Here is a 23,830-nt window from a genome sequence, read left to right as displayed (position 1 = left end):
TACATGTCTTCTGCTTATGGCTGAATGCACACAAAGACATCCTGCAAACAAACCTCTAATGACCAAGTCTAAACCCTTCAGCTGTAGAAATTCCATAATTTTCACATGCATAACATAAAAAAATATGATAAACATTAGCTGCAAGGGATATTAATTGAGTTCTTCATAGGTTCTGTTAATTTCTAGAAATGTTTCAACAACTTGTATATCAATTACCACTGCAGTTTCCTTGGGCTTTGCATCATTCCTGTTATCATAATCACTACCACAATCAGCATTACGAGAGCAAAGACGACTAAATGCATGCACAAAGGAAAATAAGAATGGAAAACTCAAGACTTACTTCATAAAAATCTTTAAGAAAAATAAATGACTCATAAGCACATCATAGAGAAAATATCTAATATGTTATTCATTATAAAAGATGAAAACCCTTAAAGAAAAATGAAAGACTGTCATTTCAGGATACGATCAATAGGTCATAAACCTTAGAGGAACTCATGAACAAGTGTCAACATACTGGACTCTGTCTACTACCTGTAACTTAGCAGAAATTGTAAATCATTGTTTTCTTTTCTCTGAACAGAGACCAAAAATCATTATCTTCTTTTTCCTCAATTAAATCTATCTATTTTTCAGCATTTTGAACTGCCAACAAAATCACAAGTATAGTGGCATAAGGAAAGCACTTAGTGAGCCTGTTATATATAGTGACACACTGCATATTTATCCTAAGCTTATGTAAAAAGTGCTTTATATGCATGTCAGAATTTATTCTAAACTGAATTAATATTTTAATATGTTAGGTGCTAATGTGTAAATAAATCAAACCAAAGCACCCTTAAAGTTCACATGCCTTTCAATTAACCAATCACTCTGGTTTAGGTCTGCATTCTTTTTAGTTTGGGATACTGTGCAATTTTTTCTTCAATGCTAAGGCAGTGTTTAGAAAATAAAATAAAACAGTTGAGCATGAATTTGGGCATTACACATAATCAAACAAAATAGATTCTGTGACAGTAGTGGTTAAATGTACCAGTGAAATACAATAATGCACTTGTAAAAAAATCAACAAAATCTAAAAGAACCTCAACTAGTAGAGGAAATGATAGTACAGAACAGAGACAAACAGCCATAAAATTTGTTTGCTACAGGGATAGCATGGCCACTCGCTGTGTCATCTGTTTGTTCGACATTCAGCGCCACTTGCATGGTACTCAATAGAGAGCACTGCTGGTATACTTCAACTTGAATAATGAACATTAAGATAAATATTGAGTGCCAAGGTTAAATGAGGTTTCCATACATTCTGTTGATTCTTAATATGAGTATTTACCTTCTTTAAGATTAATCAACCCACTATGATATATGATTGTCACTTTATCTGATATTCTTCAATTAAAAAAAAAAAAAATATGGCTGATATTCATGCTCTGCAGCTCATGTTCTCAATATACTACATCACATGACAAAATTAGTCAATATCCATAGATAATAACAATGCGGAGCTAATCTAAACTTTAACATACATGTACATCATGAACAGTGCTCCTGACCTAGGTTAGCGATATTTACACAACCAATTCATACAAACCCGTATAATTTTTCTGGTGATTTAGAAGCTTAAATTTATTCATTGTGTCATAAATGGCCATCAATCTTGTCCTTCATGCTCACAAACCCCTTATCGTCTTTCTTCTTCCCGCATCTTCATTTACATCAAACCGCCCATCTTCCCTATATTCTTTGAAGTTTGCCTAAGGTTTACTTCCGATTTCTGTCCATTTTCCTGTCTCGTTGGCTGTCCCGGGACGGCTGCCTCAGTGCAGGAGCTCGTGGGACTGATGCAGGCCGGGCTGACTGACAGGATATATATTAAAATAATGCGTCAGTCGGTCGAGCAATAGGGCTTCTGTTGTTATCTCTATCAGTGTAAACAATCACGTCTGATAACCATAAGGAACACAAAAGTATCAGTACAATAATGGAGCTATGGATACAGATTCCCTTAGAAATAGGGTATCCAACCCTCTCTGGATCCCAATTCTCTTCCTGAATCACCAAGTAAACTATATCCTGTTTCCAGTCATTTAAGAAGTACAAATTTTTTATAACTTAATACCCAGTCCCCTAGTCTTTTATGTATATAGTATCTTTTAGTTCTGACAGTCTGATTTCGAGGACTGTACCCTGCCAATGAAGCTTAAACTCTGAATAAACTGAAATACACATAATCACCCGCGAGCCTTGTACGTTTTAAGCATCTTTGGATGGTTACAGTACCTGAGGTGTTGAACTGCAATAAACAACTGTACATATTGTGCAAAAAACACTACGCCGTATTCTGATACTTACAAGTTGGTGAGGTAGGTGGTAGGTCAAAATCTCTCAATGAGCTATAGTATGAGGCTGAGGGACTAAGTTTGACCAAACCATGGAAGAGAGAGAGGTGCAGGGTGACCTGATCACAGTCTTGAATTTACCAAACCAGTTTCATGATAATGACAGCGCACAGTTCTCCGTGAGCTGCAATGGCAGAACGACCAGTCACAGGAAGCTAAGCCAGAGGCATGATTGACATTAAAAAGTATATTTTTCTTAGTAAATCAGGGTGGTGGATGATTGGCATAAACTACTGATAAAGCTGTGAATGTCGGAAGCATACGTTAGTCTAAGACGTTTGAGGGTAGAGATAAATCGAAATAGGGGCCCATGAGTAAAGAACTCATTTCCCTTGTTTTACAAAGAACTATAAATAGGTAGTTCGTCACACAGACGCAAGATGATGCCAAAGGGCCAAATGATAGGAAAACATAAATGTATCTTACATGGAACAAGGAACAAACAGATATGGTAGCCTTTTTAAGTTAAACAAGGATGACAAGTGAGGTCCCCCAGGGGTACTGCTGGATACACATCTGTAAAGAAATGATTGATGATGTAGGAATCATGAAAAAATAACTATATAGAGGTCCACATGGAGGATTGTGGAACTAGAAATAATGACGATGAAATGTGGGAATTAAACATGAATCAATCTTAACTGCTTTACATTTTATTGTTGGAAGAGGTATTATTTTTCATTGTAATTCTTTAAGTACACCCAGAGAAGATTCCTTAAAGCTAATGACAATATTCAGGGCATCATGGAGTAAAGAGAATCTTTAGAATCCCGCCTGTCTCTGCTGCTAATGCGCAGGAGGGTTGAAGCAATACCGAACCATCCCAAGAGCCTTGCACATTCAACAGACCTATCTCATTTTCCCCATTCTTTTCACCAACATTCATAATCTCTCAGATACCTTTTTTTTCTCTCTTTCCTGCTGAATACCGTTTAGCTAATACTTCGCGCATCTTCATTCGGAGATTCAAGAGTCTACCTTCATTAATCCCTTTCACACTCTCATGTTTAACCTTCAACCACGAGTCTGTGTGGAAGAAGACTTTGCTTACTTGATCACCCAAGCGCCTATTGCGACACTTCGTGGACCCTGGATCATCAGGGTGGGACGTCATCTGGCTAAAGATTTGATCTGCCAATCATCGCCAGTTCTTTTGTTACGCCTAACTCTGCAAACCTTACTATTTCCTATTTTGCTAGGATGGATGCTCTACCTCTGCACCTACCTTTACCTAGGATGGATGCTCTACCCCTTGACAAGGTCGAGTTCAAAGCAATTCATTATGTCAACTCTTCCATTCTGAACCTCAAAACTTGACTCACTTGTTCTATGCCACACAGCTCTTCCCCCTTCCCTCTTCAAGTAGACCTAATTCTGATTTCTGCTCCCGAGAACTGACTGCTTGTACACTCCCTTCATGAGCTAGACCACATCATACTCATGAAGCTAACACATCATATGGTTATTGTTTGGCCGTTGGCAACTCAAAAGTGGGCAGTTATGATACCTGTTTCTTTCCTTACACTTCTCAACTTTGGTGATCATAACCTAGTCATGTCTTTCCTAACAGCTACGACCTGATCATTCTTAAAAAAAAAAAAAGTCATCCCTTTCTCCAAGACCCGTAGATAGTTTTATTTTTCTTCCTCTAACTCTCGAGTCCTTGCTCATACATCATGTAAGGCCTGGCCTTGATGAGGATTCTGGTTTGTGACCAGAGCCTTCAATAAAGAAATAGGATTCGTCAGAGCAAATGACCATTTTCTGAGTATGCAAATATTCTCTTGTTTGGGGTGTGTGGGGAGCAGGGCATGGAGGAGAGAGGGTGCACCATTCACCTCCCCTGTTCGTAAGACATACAGAGAGGGGGAGCCACACAGGGGAGGGAGAAGTCATGCAAAAGAGAGGGAAGCCACGTTGGGGAGGGGGAAGCCACATAGGGAAGGGGGAAGCCACGCAGGGGAGAGGGAAGCCACGTAGGGAAAGGGGAACCCACGCAGGGAAGGGGGAAGCCACATAAGGGAGAGGGAAGCCACACAGGGGAGGGAGAAGCCACGCAGGGGAGGGAGAAGCCACGCAGGGGAGGGAGAAGCCACGCAGGGGAGGGAGAAGCCACGCAGGGGAGTGGGAAGCCACACAGGGGAGGGAGAAGCCACGCAGGGGGAAGGGGAATTCATTTACAAGAACTTACAGCAACCTTGCCTCTGACCCACCAGTCTGCTGTTGTGTTTACCACACATGACAATTAGACAAGGATCAGTAATGGTGATCTGGGAGACTTTCTCTTTCCACGTGACTCCCCACGGGTTTGTCCGTCCGTCTGTCTGTCTGTCTGTCTGTTGGTGATGTCAGCACGAACCATAGCTCGGTAAAAGACGATGTCATGACATCCAGACTGGCCACAGAGGATAGTCTGACGTCACCAGGGATTGGACATGACAGAAGATGGGAGCGATTAATCATATGATTCGAAATGAATAAAGAAAACGGGCTTCTTCCCCATCTTTTGTCTGTCTATAATCATAGATTTAATCTTAATCCTAAGTACTATTTATGATGGCGAAAGATACCGCGACTCAAGATGTCTTTCGACTCGTCTTCCGAATGATCCTTGAAGTCATCATTAATCAGTAAGTAATTAGCCTACATATAAATTAATGGCCACACATTCATTCTAAATAATTAGAAGATAATTATAGCCAGTGCCGTCTCAAGATACCTCTCGTGTTGTCTTCTGAATGATCCTTGAAGTAATTATTCATCAGCATCTCCGCAACTAATTAACCCATGTATTAATTAATGGCCACCTATGTCTTCTGAATATGGTTTTTAGCTGACGAAGGCTACGTTCAAGGCAAAACACCAATGCATTCCACCCAAAACAGAAAACATATCATTAATCAACTACACCATATAATTGTGGTGTGAGTGCAATACTTGGTTCCAGTATTGCTTGATGGAATAACTGGATAAGTTAGTTATTTCCAAGTGAAAGACCGATGTCAAAATGGCTCTAACTGGGCCACTGTCATTTCTAAATTCGTGCATAAACTTAGAAATGTCTTTATAATTCTTAATCACGTCTCGCAACCAGGAATATCATTATCTGCGTTCAGTATTAAGAACAACATGAAACAATTATATCAACCACTGATCTAGGACATGAAACAATTGTATCAACCACTGATCTAGGCATAATCTAACCCTTCCCATGCTCTATGCTTCCAAGTATCAGGACCAATTAGAGAAAACGCGCGAGAAGCTACAAATATATAGTCTTTGTTATCATCACAGAAGGACCTGTCGTCCTGAGAGAGAGAGAAAGTAAGGCCAAAGGTTGGTCAAGAAGCGAAGACTATCTATCAGCAGAAGAGATTGATGTCTGGAACCTACAAGAGACTGATGTCTGGAACCTACAAGAGATTGATGTCTGGAACCAACAAGAGATTGATGTCTGGAACCTACAAGAGACTGATATCTGGAACCTACAAGAGATTGATGTCTGGGACCTACAAAAGATTGATGTCTGGAACGTACGAGATTGATGTCTGGAACCTACAAGAGATTGATGTCTGGAACCAACAAGAGATTGATGTCTGGAACCAACAAGAGATTGATGTCTGGAACCAACAAGAGATTGATGTCTGGAACCTACAAGAGATTGATGTCTGGAACCAACAAGAGACTGATGTCTGGAACCTACAAGAGACTGATGTCTGGAACCACGATTTTCGTACAATTGTTACTGCCATCAATACACAGGAAACCATCCACGAATGTTCTATACATAACCAAATACATCTTCGACCATGATCCTTGCCCGCCACGCCACATAATGCTGTGAGGCACCTGACACCAGAGGAGGCGTGGAGCAAGCAGATGAAGGTGGATCAGACCTGAAGAAGGTGAAATAAGTAGCGTTTTCCCATAACGGTACGAGTCGCCTGGATCATGTCACTGAAGGTGGAGAAGAGTCGATCAAAACAGAGGAAGAGAGAGGGAGAGTAAACAGACTACCCAGAGACAGCACTTAACACCATACTGGTACACCCAGCCAGCCACGCCTCCAGCACCACACACCAGTACACCCAGCTACACCAACAGTACCGCTCCCTAACACACCAGTACACCCAGCTACACCTACATTACTGCTCCCTAATACACCAGTACACCCAGCCACACCTACAGTACCGCTCCCTAACACACCAGTACACCCAGCCACACCTACAGTACCGCTCCTTAACACACCAGTACACCCAGCTACACCTACAGTACCGCTCCTTAGCACACCAGTACACCCAGCCACACCTACAGTACCGCTCCTTAACACACCAGTACACCCAGCTACACCTACAGTACCGCTCCTTAACACACCAGTACACCCAGCCACACCTACAGTACCGCTCCTTAACACACCAGTACACCCAGCCACACCTACAGTACCGCTCCTTAACACACCAGCACACCCAGCTACACCTACAGTACCGCTCCTTAACACACCAGTACACCCAGCTACACCTACAGTACCGCTCCTTAGCACACCAGTACACCTACAGTTTCGGTTGAGACATAAACAAACCCAGGAGAGCCAACTCTTTTCCTGTCTTGACCAATCGTTGCCAGCCTGAGGCGGACGAGGGAGCTCCCACAGCCGCGCTTGGTCGGAGAGCAACGTCCAGTGAGGCGGGCAGCCCTCCCTCTAGGGCGGGACAGGGACGGTGGGCGGCGACCTGTGGGCGGTGTGTGGAGGGTGGGCGGCGAGCTCTGCGCGGCGTGTGGTTGTGGCTGACCGCTCCCGTGAGACACACACACAGACACACACACACACACATATACACACACCTCACTTTCGGTTTTACTCTAATTTTATATATCAGTGTGTGTGTGTGTGTGTGTGTGTGTGTGTGTGTGTGTGTGTGTGTGTGTGTAACTACCCACTGACCTATTTGTACTGTACTGGGAGAGAGTTTTGTACTCGTGGTGACCCTATTCCTTGGACATTTTCTATCAAAATAACATCTTTAAATCTATGTATGTCATCTTCACATTCATCATGTCCTCAGTAATGGCATTCTGTGACCAGGTCACCCCTTACTCTTCTGTCTTCCGAGGTGGGCAAATTCTGAAAGCCTCCAGTTCGTTTTCCACTTGAAAAAAACACCCGTTTTCTAGAGCTGAGAATGGACGATGACAGCGTCACATCGTCGGGTTGGAGACAGCGAGATGAAAATACAGAAAAACCAACAAACTGTTGATATGAAAATGCAACTCATCAGTCATGTGGGTCTTCTACGGCCATAACAGGTGTACTTCATAAACTTCTACGGGCACAACAGGTTTATTTCATAAACTTTATCGCAATCTTCCTGAATTTCAGGGGTGTGCGGCGATTTTAGGTGAAGTTCGGAGTTTAGTGATGATACATCGACCATTTTCCAGCCTGGTCGATCTGCCTACCTCGATTATTGGTGTCTCAGCCTCTCTCTCTCTCTCTCTCTCTCTCTCTCTCTCTCTCTCTCTCTCTCTCTCTCTCTCTCTCTCTCTCTCGATAGCGGCGTCCCTTAGGGACCTGTCCTGTCTCCTACACTCTGCATTCTTTTTTTTTTTTTATCAAAGATCTGCTTTCTTCAACAGATTTCAATAAGCAATCGTACGCTGGCGACTTACACCACTCCAGTCCTCTTCTTTCAAATCCGCTCATCTTCTCAGGCTCGTCTCGTCACAACTTCCTCTATGAAGCTCCAATCTGGACAAGTTTCCCCAGGGGGGAAGGGGCAAACTGGTTAGGTTCAGTATCCCTAAAATCCAATTTCTGTCCATCTCTCTTTCTATAAACCCTCTCCAACTTTCCCCATCTTCGAGGGTGTTGTCATTCCAATACTCAGCACGACATACATACTTGGCGTTACTGCAACATCTCGTCTGGTTTTGGAAGCAAACATTTCGCAGGTACCTCAATCTGTCTCAGGGAGCTACTGCATAGCATGTTGACTGTGTGACCCTTTGCGACTTAAGGACGGGCCGTTATGATGTCTCTTTCTTTCCTTACACCGCTAAGTTTTGCACTCTTCACCTTATGTCTTTCTTAGCAAGTACCACCTCCCCCACTCCCTCCCATCCTTTTTAATGCGGGATTTCCACCTCCTCCAAAACTCTTTAGTTATTTTTCCTCTTCAACTTTTTTCATATTTCAGCTAAGGCATTTTGTCAGTGACTGAAAACTTCCATGTTAAACAAGGATAACACACAAGAATATAATCGTAAAACCAGGCTTAAAATGAATCTAACTTCGTGGCACATATAAATTTCTTGGACATGTGTTTGATGTCTTATTGAAGTCTCCAAACTATGCAACTGGCGGATTAAGTATTGAATCATAGATTTCTCTTTCTTTTTCATCTATGATAGATCTATACTTACCCCATGACGATTGTATTTTGTATTTACACCATAATAAAGATGAATATGTCCTACAAAGTTAATCCAATGATTTAATTCTAATAATCCCATCGAAAACAATATTTGTAAATATCAGGGAGAGAGTAACCATTAATCCCCCATAGCCTCATGAATACCTTAATCACAGATTTGACACCCTTTACTTCCAGTCATCAGGGTCACGACGGCGGGAAACTTACAAAAGACGAGGCGGCAGCGGACACCGCTCAGTGCACCATGAAGTGTCCGAGGAGAGGTATGACGCGCGTTCGCTCCTGCTCCAGCTTTAGCCGCCTCTGGCCTCTCCTGTCGCTCTGTCTGCTCGTGCCTGCCCATACCAGCGGTAAGTGATAGGCTTCACCACTATCAAGTGACGCTTCTATGCCGCAGTGATGTGCCACTTACGAAATTCCAAAGAAAATTTTTGAAAATTATGGGGAAGTTTGGTGTTAAGACAGAAAAGACAAATCTTATTAAAAAAAAAAGTTTGTGAAACAGTTTATAACGTATGGGGAAACTATTTTCTCAAGATAAATATGAGAACGTTTTTAATGGCTAATATATAAGATGAAAAATGCAATGGTGTCATTAAGGCTGCGCTACACTGAGGAGCAGGGACAAGATGGACTCATATATATATATATATATATATATATATATATATATATATATATATATATATATATATATATATATATATATATATGCCAAGTCTCCGGGAGTGGGCGGGGAACTCACATGGACATAACCTTCCGCATTGTGACCACTAAGCGTTTACGACGCGAAAGCCGTCTCATTTGGCATCAACGACGCCAGGCATTCTGTTTTTAACATTACTGGGTAAGATTCTTGCCTGCACTCATACACATGTAGATACATAAACGCCTACACACGCACATATACATACCTATACATTTCAACGTATACATACATATATATATATATATATATATATATATATATATATATATATATATATATATATATATATATATATACACATGTACATGATCATACTTGCTGCCTTCATCCATTCGCGTCGCCACCCCGCTTCATGAAATGGCACCCCCCTCCCCCACGCGCGCGGGAGGTCGCGTTAGGAAAAGACAACAAAGGTCACATTCGTTCACACTCAGTCTCTAGCTGTCATGTGTAAAGCCCCGAAACCTCAGCTTCCTTTCCACATCCAGGCCCCATAAAACTTTCCATGCTTTACCCCAGACGCTTCACATGCCCTGGTTCAATCCACGGACAGCACGTCGACCCCGATATACCATATCGTTCCAATTCATTCTATTCCTTGCACGCCTTTCACCCTCCTGTATGTGCAGAGATGAAAGAATGGAGTAAAAGATGCTTTGAGTGAATGTCTGAACATGCAGGAGGATGCGAAGCGTGCATAGGATGGCACGAACTGGAGCGATGTGGTATATAAGAAACGACTTGCTGAAAATAGGCTGAAACAGGGGATATGAAGCAGTCAGAACTGCAGAAAGGTCTTTGGAGCTTGGCTGTGGTACGGGGAATCTGGTTTTAGCTCATTATACACGACATAAAAGTTGTTAACGTATGCGCTAGATATTTGTCTAATCCTGTCGCTACTTTGTTGTCGCGGAAGAGGCGAACAATTATATATATATATATATATATATATATATATATATATATATATATATATATATATATATATATATACAGTACCGGCCCTTCCTATACGTCAGAGCGTAGGACCTCAACAGCTATATAAGGAAAGGTCTGTGGCGTCTGATTGTAGACAGGGAGTTTTGGTTTCATCGATATTATTACGCAGGACAGAGAGAGAATGGATATGAGCGGATGTGGCCTTCTGATCCTGGCGATACCTCGCTAGCGCGGGAAACGGCGATCAAGTATGAAATTATAATATATATATATATATATATATATATATATATATATATATATATATATATATATATATATATATAGTATAAACACACACATACGTGTGTGTGTGTGTGTGTGTAAGACACCGAGAATTATTCATCGACCAATACTCAAGGGTTGACTAGACTGGCGGCGTCGCCTGTTGGTGTTTATCCTTTTTTATACCGTGTGACAACTATCAGATTTTACTGGGTGAAAGGTTGTGGTAAGCGGTGGTTAAGAAGAGTTCCAGCATTACAACACAAAGATGGAAATAATACAGTTTCAGGTACTTAACATCACCCGTATGTTCGAATGATGACTTGCAGGAGCCAGCATCGTTAAGAAAACTTGTTTACAACGTCGGTGTATTTTTATCTTTTCTTGTGTAACGTGAATGGTACAAAAGAACTATGTTCTAATATTGCAGTTTATATCGAAACATATTTAGAAACCAGACACAATTTTGCAAAATGTATTTCTTAAGGCATAAGTAGAATCCATGAGATAATCGCTTTGATGTAGTTATAACCTTTCATAATGAACACAGGCCTTAAGAGATGTTCTTCCTTATACTGGCGTCAACAGCACAATGACGGAAACATTGTGTTTCCTGGAGCAAAACTATTCACGTCCTACCCGAACACTGTCACATAAACTTTCTATCACCTACTGCATGTATACACTTTGATATCTTCATATGCAACGTAACCTTATTTCACCTGTTGTATATGGGTGACCATACAAGGACAAGTTCTCACATCATCGCGCCATGAATGGCATGTATCATATGAATTAGTTTTCTGAAAGGAGTAAACAACGTTGTTACGCTCCTTGGCTTTCGTGGTTGGTTGCCGGGGAGAAAATGGTGTTTTGTACCGGTCTGTTGAAACTGTGCTAAGCTAGCCACCTGTCCCTCGAGAGACAGGCAAAATCACTGCAAAATGGTCCTTGTGTCACTCCCCACGAAAAGCGAGACTCCCGTTCAAGCCTGACCGCGTCGTGACATATTGTTTCGCTTCTATGTAGACACTGCGGTCTTCAGAGTTTCATTACGGTAAATGATATGTTTTAGCAACTCCACTGGCCAGCCTTCACTTGTAACGCTTGAGTGGTGGAGGTTGTGGCAGCCAGACCGACTTACCGAATTATCGCTGATGATTTATAATAGGAACATTACGCGAAAAAATGACTGGCATGCACATAAACATGTGTTTATGCGCGTTTTGGTGTGTTCGTCTGCATATCGAAGTTTTCTGAGGGATTGTCAAAAGACATTGCCATTAGTGACCTCAGGAGTTGCCTCGTTCACCAGTGGTCAGAAAAAATAAAATCTATTTCAGTTACGCTATAAACAGTCCGTATAGATGTGCATATTCATATAACAAATATTTTCCGAGATTATCAATTCGCTGAACAGTCACGTCTTTGAACTGGTCAGAGAACCAGCCTCACACCTGGTCTTTGGATTGATTATTCTGTGGTATGATATGTGGAGTGACCGAACAAAGTATATGGATAGAAGTTAACGAAGCTGTTGTGAAAGGTATATTTCGGTCGGTTGTAACGCGTTCAAACCATTTTGTTGTGATTGGTTGATATATTTGGGTAGACGACTGAGGGTAAATATAACCAGCGGGAGGGAATGGGAAAGTGGCGAGGAAAGTAGGAAGGCAAGGGAAAAGGAGGAATACTCGGTGAAGTCTTCTCCACCACAGCTCGGGCTGGAGCGAATCTGAAAAGGGGATAGACAGAGGAGAGATACAGGGATGCCTGTACAGGACGGAAAGAAAAAAAAAAATACATAAGGAAGGACGAGGTAGAAGATATGTCTGAAAGAAGGACCGAGTGAGAGTAGCAGCAGCCCCTAATTATCCAGCGGTCACTGTGCGGTGTTGTGGCCAACACGGGGGCTGGGGGAGGCTCCCTAGCAGTAGTAAAAGTCGCCGCCCTTGTTACCAAAAACAATTCGTGTCTTCAGCGTTGTCGTTGTGGTTGTCACGGTAAACGACACTGACCGACACATTTCGTAAGGCTGTAACACGAAGGTGTTGCTGAACTTATGTTTGCGATATTTTTGCAGATGTACGTCAAACAAGTGTTACTTTCTCACTTGCTTTTCGCTCACCTTACTTCACCTGCTTTCCTGAACTAGGACCTGGATAACATCTCTGAGAAGGATAGAAGTCATCTTGAGACATTTCAGTGACTGCGAATTGAGCATCCTCCTTATCTAATATTATAGTTAAATCCAACAGTACCCGGCCATGAGGTGATTCGAATTCTCCCTCTTTCCTTCAAAATCTAGACTATGGAACTCATCACCTCATATTTTCTCGATTCCTGAAAAGTCTCTTCCTCTAAAAGACAGATCTGGCAATGTTTAAGGAACGAATTAGCTTTTTTTTTTTTTTTTGCAGCATTGTCGACTCTGATGTGGACGCAAGAACCTGTCATCGATTTCTTTAAACTGGAGAATACTCCATCTGGCTAGGCTGAAGATTGGGAATTTTGTCCAATCCTCCACAACATTTCTCTCATCTGTAACTCTCGTTACAGATATAATAGTTCGCACATTAGAGAGAGAGAGAGAGAGAGAGAGAGAGAGAGAGAGAGAGAGAGAGAGAGAGAGAGAGAGAGAGAGAGAGAGGAGCAAGATGAATCACATAAACACTTTACATTGTGATTGAGAAAGTCCCGGACGCACTGGTAACCCTAAACCCACCACCGTGTGGCTACGATGCCGCAGGGCTCCAGCCATCATAACCATAGGGTATGTACAGTAATGCCTGTGATCATGTTATCAGTTAAGAACATTATTTGTTCGCAAAGAACTAAGATCGTAATCATCTCATAACTCACAGCATTCATAGACTATACTAAGTAACAAATTACAATTTAAAGTTTGCTCTTGATCTTGTTATTTTCTCGGGATTTCTATTCACATTACGTATCATCAAATTATATGAGGGTATTGAACACTCCTAATAATAATAATAATAATAATAATAATAATAATAATAATAGTAATAATAATAATAATACAGTACCACTAATAATAATAATAAAGTTGGGTATGTGTTGTCCTGTGGGAGGACCTAGCTCTGCATTTTGCTGCGAGGCTTACAAGGCACTGTCACTGTAAGCCAACGCCACTGTTGCCTCAATATACATCACATTTTGTGGGAGACAAATAACGCAATGATAACCATTAAGACTTCCGCTGTAAGGGGCAGAAATTACTACTATGTGGCGGCCTTTTTGAGATGCACTGAAAATATCATTTCATGACGTAATCTCGTGTGTTTGTTGGCCCAATCATGGTCTTCGATGAAGGTGAAAGCTGTCACGATAATCACGTTGGTCAACACACAACACAAACACAGGAGAGTACTGGTCATTCATGTACCTTTGGGCAGTACTTTCACCAGCATCCCGCAACAGCTGCGTATTGAATGACGTTCTTAAGCAAGCCTATGGTAGGCTACAATATACGCTCCACCTACGCATTGCATATCATTCATAAGATTGATACATATGAACAGGTACTTACTTCGTTTTTGTAGGACACGTTACGAGGCCGAAATACTTTTGAAGTAGGAGCCACACCACTGTGCTTATGAGCATGTAACAGGCACCTTAAACCATGGTAATGTATAACTATAAAGACCGTGAGTCGTTATGTAATTATAACCCGACCGCCTTTTTCTGTCGGGCAGCTAGGTATGGTGGTTGCCGTACGCCAACGAACACACACCCTGGCTACCTGCCTTTCTCTTGGTTCAATGTTTGATAAGGTAAGAATTGCTTTACCCTGGCATGTTTGGTCATGAAGTGTTGTTCTATGCTAAGAAACTTTACTTTGTTGTCGACACAGTGCCAGAGTTCCTGGACATAGTCGTGAGACCTGTGGTTCCCTTGGCCACACACTGCGAGATAAAGGGATCGACAATCAGTTCATTTTACTGGTTGGATGAAATCCCTCAGGCTCTTTGCACCGCTCCTCCCTCTGTACATCATCTTTGCAATTAATTGATAAGGTGAAGTGCGAATGCTGCCCCTTAAAGAATAAAAAACCTCGCCAATTGTAGCATGTTGTGAACATATTCTTAAATGATTCAAGACGCTGCTACTAGTAAAAGGCTATTTACCGTAGGAATTATGAGCCAACGAATGTGTTTTGTAATATCCACTTCTTCAGTCTATCTATTCCTCTTCAAGTTTATGGTGTGGGATAAGGCTAGATCTTGAAGTTGCTGATGAGGGGGCGAGCTTAGTGTTTAGGCTAACCCTGTATCTTGGCTGTTCTCTCATTGGAAAAAGATATAACATCCCATATGCCGTATCTGCGCTTGAAACCTCACATACAAAGGCCTATGGGGTGATATTCTAATGTCGAGATAAATTCATTTTCTGTTGTTAAGAGTGTGTGAAAAGTTTTAGGGCACAAAAATAGCATGAATTTGGATGTAAAGCTTGTCAGTAGACTTTATACGTAGTAAAAGTGATTTATTCTTGTGAAGCGTTATTTGTTGCATTATTTTCTCCCTAAAACAATTTTTAAAAGCAGCGTGATCATCGGGTAATATGTGGTAAACCGTTAAGTGAAACATAAATCGATAAAACCTATGAAAACTTTATCTATCCTCACGTAAGGGCCGACAGTTACACCAATGTTCATTATCATATTCTAAATATACCAAAGATTTTGACACACTAGGATAAGCTCATCAGCAACCTAATAAATGTGACATCATAACGTATTTATAATTCAATCAACATGGAAAATATTGAAAATTTAAGTCAAGGCAACCTGCCAGATTTTCATTAGGTTCTGTTGATTTCCAGTTGTTTCCCTCAAATATTACCCCACACTTTCCTAGATCATCTTCCTCGCTATCATTATCTATTAACCTAAAATGTAATATCCACATCACGTTCCTTCAATCAAAATCACTTCCACAAAGAATAAGGGATTAATTGATAACCATTTCTTCCAAATACAAGAGTTATTCCATTGACTGACTTGTGCTTTACCCATTTGGCTTCGTCCTTTTCATGATGGCATGACACATTCCTTTGTAATTTGTTCTAATTTCTTTTTTGTCGTGGGTTGCAGACGAGGATCGCTGGACGACACGACAGTTTGACGATTTCAACAAGACAGACGCTGACCTGAAACTACCAGACACTCCAACAAAACAGGACACTGCTCTCACAGACGTTGGCTGGCCTTTCCAGTTCCTAATATCCACGGACAAAAGGTTGTTTAAATCATGCAATAAGCAGGCTGATGCTAGTACACAAGCTACACTTTGGAGACCCAGTGAACTTAAAGACAGTAAGAAGTGGATGAAGTCTAGCCATTTCAAGTCAGCTCATCAACCAGATAGGTTATACTTGGCGAAAAGAACAGGGGGTTTAAGCAAGATGAAAATCAATAAGTTTTCCACATTTCCAAGACGGAGGAAGAAACTAGAATCTAAAAAAGCTACCCATACTTGGAGAAAGAATATCAAACGCCCGTATGAAAACGGGATTACCAGAAATGAAAGATACGAGAGGAAAGATCGCGACCGTAGGAGTTCTGGAACAGATTCTGACATGGGACTTACAGACACAGACAGTACAGAATTTTCAAATGGTGCAAACACAGCAACCCGACCAGATAAGAACCAGGACAGAAGACAGACAGGCGGACAGGAAGATACCACACAGTCACTGAAAATACGAACAGAGAAACGAACGGCGTGGACAGATTACAACGTGGATTTAGGTAAGAACACGACTTGTTTTACTGATTATATTATATATATATATATATATATATATATATATATATATATATATATATATGCATACGTTTCACCTCGCACTTCTCTCGGGTCTCCTTTGTCTTTCCCTTTCCTTGGTTGTCATTCCCTTCCACTGGCGATCGTGAACCGGCCTCCCTGTTCTCCCTCCGGCTCACAACAGATGGCGAGGGGCTAATTAATTTTCTGTACTATTGAGGACTTTCTCAGGAGGTTGCTCATGCTGAAAATAATTATATATGTGTATAGATGAGAAAGTGCTTATAACTATTAAGACCTCATCAACTAATTAGACATAATAATTAGGAAACAATTTGTGTGTGGTTTGGGAAAAAAAGGTATATTTCACCATTTTGAGTAGTCTCTTCAGTCATGTATTTTTATCTTAAGAGAACAGCAGGTAAGCAGGGAGGTGAGACAGGTGCTCTCAGCTAGCAGCGTTCGTTGGCTGCCTTTTATGTGAAAAAAGAAAAAAGTAACGAATTTACAACAGAATAAACCTGTGCTTGCGATGCATTATGACAACTGGCAGATATACGTGCATATCTATTTTTTCTAACAATGCAATCACAGGTCCCCTTTAGAACAGAATAACCTTAAGTGTTGTGATGTATTATAACAACTGGTGGAAAGGGAGTTACAGGGCTCTCCAAACTCCAATGCTGCGTTACATTAAGTGGTAGGGAAATGATGGACTCCTTTGAGGTGACAAGTTTCTTGACGATATTACAGTATATATATCATGTTGGGGACAAATCTTGGAAAGGTAGACGATTGTATTTATTCCCGGAGGATATATTGTAATTGTCAGTATTTTAAATATATAAATTTCAGTAATAAATTAATGGTAGTTATTGCTTAGTTTCTTGTTTCAATGAACAATAAAATATTTTGGGCAGAATATTTCATATATTACATTATTTTACAATAATTCTGCATGTCATACGTGAAAATTACTTTTTTTTTTTTTTTTTTTTTTTATACTTTGTCGCTGTCTCCCGCGTTTGCGAGGTAGCGCAAGGAAACAGACGAAAGAAATGGCCCAACCCCCCCCATACACATGTACATACACACGTCCACACACGCAAATATACATACCTACGCAGCTTTCCATGGTTTACCCCAGACGCTTCACATGCCCTGATTCAATCCACTGACAGCACGTCAACCCCTGTATACCACATCGCTCCAATTCACTCTATTCCTTGCCCTCCTTTCACCCTCCTGCATGTTCAGGCCCCGATCACACAAAATCCTTTTCACTCCATCTTTCCACCTCCAATTTGGTCTCCCTCTTCTCCTCGTTCCCTCCACCTCCGACACATATATCCTCTTGGTCAATCTTTCCTCACTCATTCTCTCCATGTGCCCAAACCATTTCAAAACACCCTCTTCTGCTCTCTCAACCACGCTCTTTTTATTTCCACACATCTCTCTTACCCTTACGTTACTTACTCGATCAAACCACCTCACACCACACATTGTCCTCAAACATCTCACTTCCAGCACATCCATCCTCCTACGCACAACTCTATCCATAGCCCACGCCTCGCAACCATACAACATTGTTGGAACCACTATTCCTTCAAACATACCCACTTTTGCTTTCCGGGATAATGTTCTCGACTTCCACACATTTTTCAAGGCTCCCAAAATTTTCGCCCCCTCCCCCACCCTATGATCCACTTCCGCTTCCATGGTTCCATCCGCTGACAGATCCACTCCCAGATATCTAAAACACTTCACTTCCTCCAGCCTCTCACCATTCAAACTCACCTCCCAATTGACTTGACCCTCAACCCTACTGTACCTAATAACCTTGCTCTTATTGACATTTACTCTTAACTTTCTTCTTCCACACACTTTACCAAACTCCGTCACCAGCTTCTGCAGTTTCTCACATGAATCCGCCACCAGCGCTGTATCATCAGCGAACAACAACTGACTCACTTCCCAAGCTCTCTCATCCCCAACAGACTTCATACTTGCCCCTCTTTCCAAAACTCTTGCATTTACCTCCCTAACAACCCCATCCATAAACAAATTAAACAACCATGGAGACATCACACACCCCTGCCGCAAACCTACATTCACTGAGAACCAATCACTTTCCTCTCTTCCTACACGTACACATGCCTTACATCCTCGATAAAAACTTTTCACTGCTTCTAACAACTTTCCTCCCACACCATATATTCTTAATACCTTCCACAGAGCATCTCTATCAACTCTATCATATGCCTTCTCCAGATCCATAAATGCTACATACAAATCCATTTGCTTTTCTAAGTATTTCTCACATACATTCTTCAAAGCAAACACCTGATCCACACATCCTCTACCACTTCTGAAACCACACTGCTCTTCCCCAATCTGATGCTCTGTACATGCCTTCACCCTCTCAATCAATACCCTCCCATATAATTTACCAGGAATACTCAACAAACTTATACCTCTGTAATTTGAGCACTCACTCTTATCCCCTTTGCCTTTGTACAATGGCACTATGCAAGCATTCCGCCAATCCTCAGGCACCTCACCATGAGTCATACATACATTAAATAACCTTACCAACCAGTCAACAATACAGTCACCCCCTTTTTTAATAAATTCCACTGCAATACCATCCAAACCTGCTGCCTTGCCGGCTTTCATCTTCCGCAAAGCTTTTACTACCTCTTCTCTGTTTACCAAATCATTTTCCCTAACCCTCTCACTTTGCACACCACCTCGACCCAAACACCCTATATCTGCCACTCTGTCATCAGACACATTCAACAAACCTTCAAAATACTCATTCCATCTCCTTCTCACATCACCACTACTTGTTATCACCTCCCCATCTACGCCCTTCACTGAAGTTCCCATTTGCTCCCTTGTCTTACGCACCCTATTTACCTCCTTCCAGAACATCTTTTTATTCTCCCTAAAATTTACTGATAGTCTCTCACCCCAACTCTCATTGGCCCTTTTTTCACCTCTTGCACCTTTCTCTTGACCTCCTGTCTCTTTCTTTTATACTTCTCCCACTCAATTGCATTTTTTCCCTGCAAAAATCGTCCAAATGCCTCTCTCTTCTCTTTCACTAATACTCTTACTTCTTCATCCCACCACTCACTACCCTTTCTAAACAGCCCACCTCCCACTCTTCTCATGCCACAAGCATCTTTTGCGCAATCCATCACTGATTCCCTAAATACATCCCATTCCTCCCCCACTCCCCTTACTTCCATTGTTCTCACCTTTTTCCATTCTGTACACAGTCTCTCCTGATACTTCTTCACACAGGTCTCCTTCCCAAGCTCACTTACTCTCACCACCTTCTTCACCCCAACATTCACTCTTCTTTTCTGAAAACCCATACTAATCTTCACCTTAGCCTCCACAAGATAATGATCAGACATCCCTCCAGTTGCACCTCTCAGCACATTGACATCCAAAAGTCTCTCTTTCGCACGCCTGTCCATTAACACGTAATCCAATAACGCTCTCTGGCCATCTCTCCTACTTACATAAGTATACTTATGTATATCTCGCTTTTTAAACCAGGTATTCCCAATCATCAGTCCTTTTTCAGCACATAAATCTACAAGCTCTTCACCATTTCCATTTACAACACTGAACACCCCATGCATACCAATTATTCCCTCAACTGCCACATTACTCACCTTTGCATTCAAATCACCCATCACTATAACTATAACTATTACTTAATATGGGAAAAAAAAAACTTTAATCCATACGGAAAGGAGACCAAAAGGCATAGCTTCACTTTCACAAGACGCCTAAATTACTATTACGGCCAAGACTGGTCATTCCCTTCTATTCTTGAAATGTCTTCCTCACACACCTGGATCTTACACAATATCACCTGATCGTGATATTGTGATGAATGATGCAGTCACTCAGGATCTCAGAGACTTGTAATAATGCAAACTCATGTTTGCTTGACCAACAGATGTCACACCAGTTGTGGGAGAGCGCTATCTTCCATACACTTTCACTTGTCAATTTTCACACTCACCAGTTGGGATAATACTTTTACGAACCATTTTATATGATCATGTCTCTTTTTCCGTATATTTATGAAATCAAATGTTAAATTACGTTACCATTTGTAGCAAAACTACTACTAAAATGGCTTAGTTTTGCATCAGATTTTGTTCAGTAAGCATAGAGCATATCAGTCTTACATTTGTCACAGCAAACCACAATCAAGAATATAATTGTCACCTATAGGTAAGACGTAGCATTACACTGTAGAGGCCTTAAGGTGACAAGATTTACGCTGTGCTCCTTTTACTGGGCTATAATCACAGGTGTTTTGCCAGATTGCAATAATTAAATTTGAACAACTGTATGTATTTATCATTATAGTCCACAATACGCCCTGAGCATTGATACCTTTTTTTTTCGTCCTGTGTTCCTGGTTAACTATTGAATGCAAAACGATAGGATTTAGTTGGCAAAATAGGCAAGTAATTTCGTGTCTCAGTAAAATTCACATATCAGTTTTATTGTCTTGACATGTTCCAAGTCACAGTTGTAGTTGCAGTATTTTCTAATAATTGGGAACACATCAAAGGGTGTGTGGGGGGGGTAAGGGGAGGGATGTCCCTAATGTAGCTGTAAGATATACTTTATGTAATATAATTCCCTATAATCTGCAACTAGATATCTTCAAAAATTAGGCCAAAGTCATCAAAATGCTTAATTTTAAGTTAAGGCAAAAAGCAATATTTCATATTTTCAATAAAACAGTGCATTATATTGAAAACTATATAGTAATAAGATGGAAAAATATTTAGTATCTTACAATTCAAATAAGTACATATTGCACATGATAAGTAGAAGATGGTAAGTATGGTCTTGTAATTATCAATATGATTATAGAAGTTTATAGATCTCTGGGTATTTGAGATAGTTTTGCATAAGCAACCCTGCAATATAATAGGGTAAGGAATATCAGATTCAGATGTACAAGTATCTTTGATGCTAACTATTGGTAATTTCCTCAGGCACATCAGTGGAAGTTGAGCCTGCACATGAGAATCCAAAGGAAGATTTAGTGGCTGAGGAATCACTCTCTGCACCAATTTTTGTCACTATTGTCCAGAGAAATGAAGAAGCTGACTATTTTACTGACAAATATCCTCCTTATCCTCCTCCTCCACCACCTTCTAAATACCATCATAAGCCAGAATATTATCCTCCTCCTCCTCCACCTCCAAAGTACCAAAGCAAACCTGAATATCATTCCCTTCCAATTCCACCATACCTTCCTCCTCCTCCTCCTCCTATATACCATCCTGTACCTGCCTATCATCCACCTCCTCCTCCCAGGTACCATCAAGATGATGCATATCATCATTTTGAGGTAAAAGCTAAGTATTATCATGCATCAGATTACAATGAGCCCAGTTATCACAAACCTAAGTTTTTTGATGAGTCATTGTACCATCATGACATAGAGTATCATCCTCCTCCACCACCTCCTCTACCTCTCCCAAAATACAAGAGAGATTATTCTTCACATCCACCAGTGTACCATCCTAAAATCCACCATGAACCCAAACACCAACATAGTTATCTACCACCTCCTCCATCCCCTCCAAAAACTGTCCATAAACCCGACCACTACCCAGACCCTGAGTACCATCACCATGAGGTACAATATCATCACTCTGCTCCTGCCAATTATGAATACCACCTTGATGTCTATGACCGCAAGGACAATTATGAACCCCATTATCAAGACCACTCAAAACGTTCAATCAATCACCAAGCTCCTCAGCTTCAGACTTATCTAGATAAAGAAGAACCAATTGAAGAGGTCAAACATGAGTATCGAAAAGGTTCAAGAGCGTTTGAACACAGCGCCAGCCACCTTACTGCAGTTCATGTAAATGGTGATAATCTATATAAGGATGCTCCTCCACATGGATTTATCAAGGCCAAATATGAAACCTCAGCTGCCTATCATCCAGAGCCACTTTATCCTCCACTACCACCACCTACATCTATTCATCAAAGGTACAATGAAGCTCCTCTTCCTCTACCCCCACATCCCCCTGCCTCCCACCATGAAATCAAATTAGATAACTCTCCCAAGACCAGACATCTGTTGCCTGCCCATCCAAACCCCATGCCATCCCCTGAACCATTCCATGATGTTCCCCTGCCAGCCCCCCTCCCTTCCCTAGAGGATGTGGACCCACTCATTTTCGAGCCCATCTTTTCGTATAATGATTACTTCGATGCAGCTACTAAATTTCCGGTAGGTGATGAATTTTTATTCACTGTCTCTTCACTGCTTTTGCCCAGAGACTCTCCATTTGATTTTAATTTGAATGAAGAAAATATTTACAGTTCACAGTCACCTAAAATCATAAGAGCATTCACTAATCCACCTTCATCATCCATTTTGCCCACTTATGAGTCACCAACTTTTACAGCTAAAGAAGAGGAGGAGTATTTCCAGCATGGCCTATCGTACACACAACTTACATCTGCCAAGCCATCACTCCTGCCCACAACGTGCAGTGCCCTTCCAGTCACTTATAGTATGAGTACATCTACAGTACCTGCATCTCCATCTCGAGCTCCAGAGGTCCCTGTAACCTCCTCACCATTAACTTCTATTACATCAGGATTTCCATTAGTATCAAAAGAGACTGCTAAAAATACAACAGTAACATCTGAGGTTCGTGTTCTCCAAGAACAAGAAATCAGAAAGTCTCCAAATGATAATATGATGAATTTAGCAGTATCAGAGGCTATAGAATCCCTGACAATTATGACTCAGCCTATACAAACAACACCCAGTCTTAAGCTAATATTCCTACCCAATGATCTCACTGTGACACCTCGTACAATTACAGCTCTCTTGCAAACTGACAATCAAATTGCATCTGACAGCTTAATGGCTAGTGACTCTTCTGAGCTAACAGAGAATGCAATCTCATTCACTGATGCACTGACTGACACATCAGCAAAACTTGCTGATACCACTGCAGAATCATCGACTGCACAATTCTTAATAGCTGACCTTAATCTAAGAGACCAATCAACTGAACCTACTCTAACTCCAAGGGTAACGATGACTCCCCCTCAAATTGACAACCCAGTTATAGCTGAGAGTCTAGTAACTAAAAACTCATTAGAGATGAGAGATGACATAGTTTTACTTACAGATGCACTGACTGACACAACAGTTGTTCCTGATACCACTATAGAGCTATCAACCATGGAAGGATTTATAACTGAGCCTAA

At 41.2% G+C, this 23,830-nt stretch overlaps 2 protein-coding genes across 5 annotated transcripts in view; one reads left to right on the top strand and one right to left on the bottom strand.

Moving 5' to 3' along the window:
• Positions 1-1,979, bottom strand: part of Iml1 (GATOR complex protein Iml1) — a 124,706-nt gene extending 122,727 nt beyond the window's left edge. For 2 of the 4 annotated variants that reach the window (XM_071694319.1, XM_071694318.1), the window contains exon 1: positions 1,595-1,977. In XM_071694319.1, the coding sequence (XP_071550420.1) occupies positions 1,595-1,655 (61 nt within the window). In that variant the 5' untranslated portion in view covers positions 1,656-1,977. Of the gene's footprint in view, positions 1-1,594 lie in introns of all 4 variants that reach the window. The other 2 variants (XM_071694320.1, XM_071694317.1) reach the window with 2 other exon arrangements.
• Positions 1,980-14,065: 12,086 nt separating this feature from the next.
• Positions 14,066-23,259, top strand: LOC139766455 (uncharacterized). The gene is made up of 4 exons (XM_071695142.1): positions 14,066-14,081; positions 15,865-16,521; positions 21,577-22,835; positions 23,014-23,259. Exons 1-4 carry the CDS (start codon positions 14,066-14,068, stop codon positions 23,125-23,127), a joined length of 2,046 nt encoding a protein of 681 aa, XP_071551243.1. The 3' UTR covers positions 23,128-23,259.
• The last annotated feature ends 571 nt before the right edge of the window (positions 23,260-23,830 follow it).

The sequence above is a fragment of the Panulirus ornatus genome, chromosome 57 (assembly GCF_036320965.1).
Source record: "Panulirus ornatus isolate Po-2019 chromosome 57, ASM3632096v1, whole genome shotgun sequence".
NCBI classification, from domain to species: domain Eukaryota; kingdom Metazoa; phylum Arthropoda; class Malacostraca; order Decapoda; family Palinuridae; genus Panulirus; species Panulirus ornatus.
Note: the sequence above shows the minus strand (reverse complement) of the source record. Positions and strands in the feature narration are given on the sequence as shown.

Bases quoted from the DNA above. Each gene is read 5' to 3' on its own strand.
- LOC139766455 (XM_071695142.1), top strand. The intron at 16,522-21,576 runs GTAAGAACACGA...TAATTTCCTCAG, and splicing joins AGATTACAACGTGGATTTAG to GCACATCAGTGGAAGTTGAG. The intron at 22,836-23,013 runs GTAGGTGATGAA...CAACTTTTACAG, and splicing joins ATGCAGCTACTAAATTTCCG to CTAAAGAAGAGGAGGAGTAT.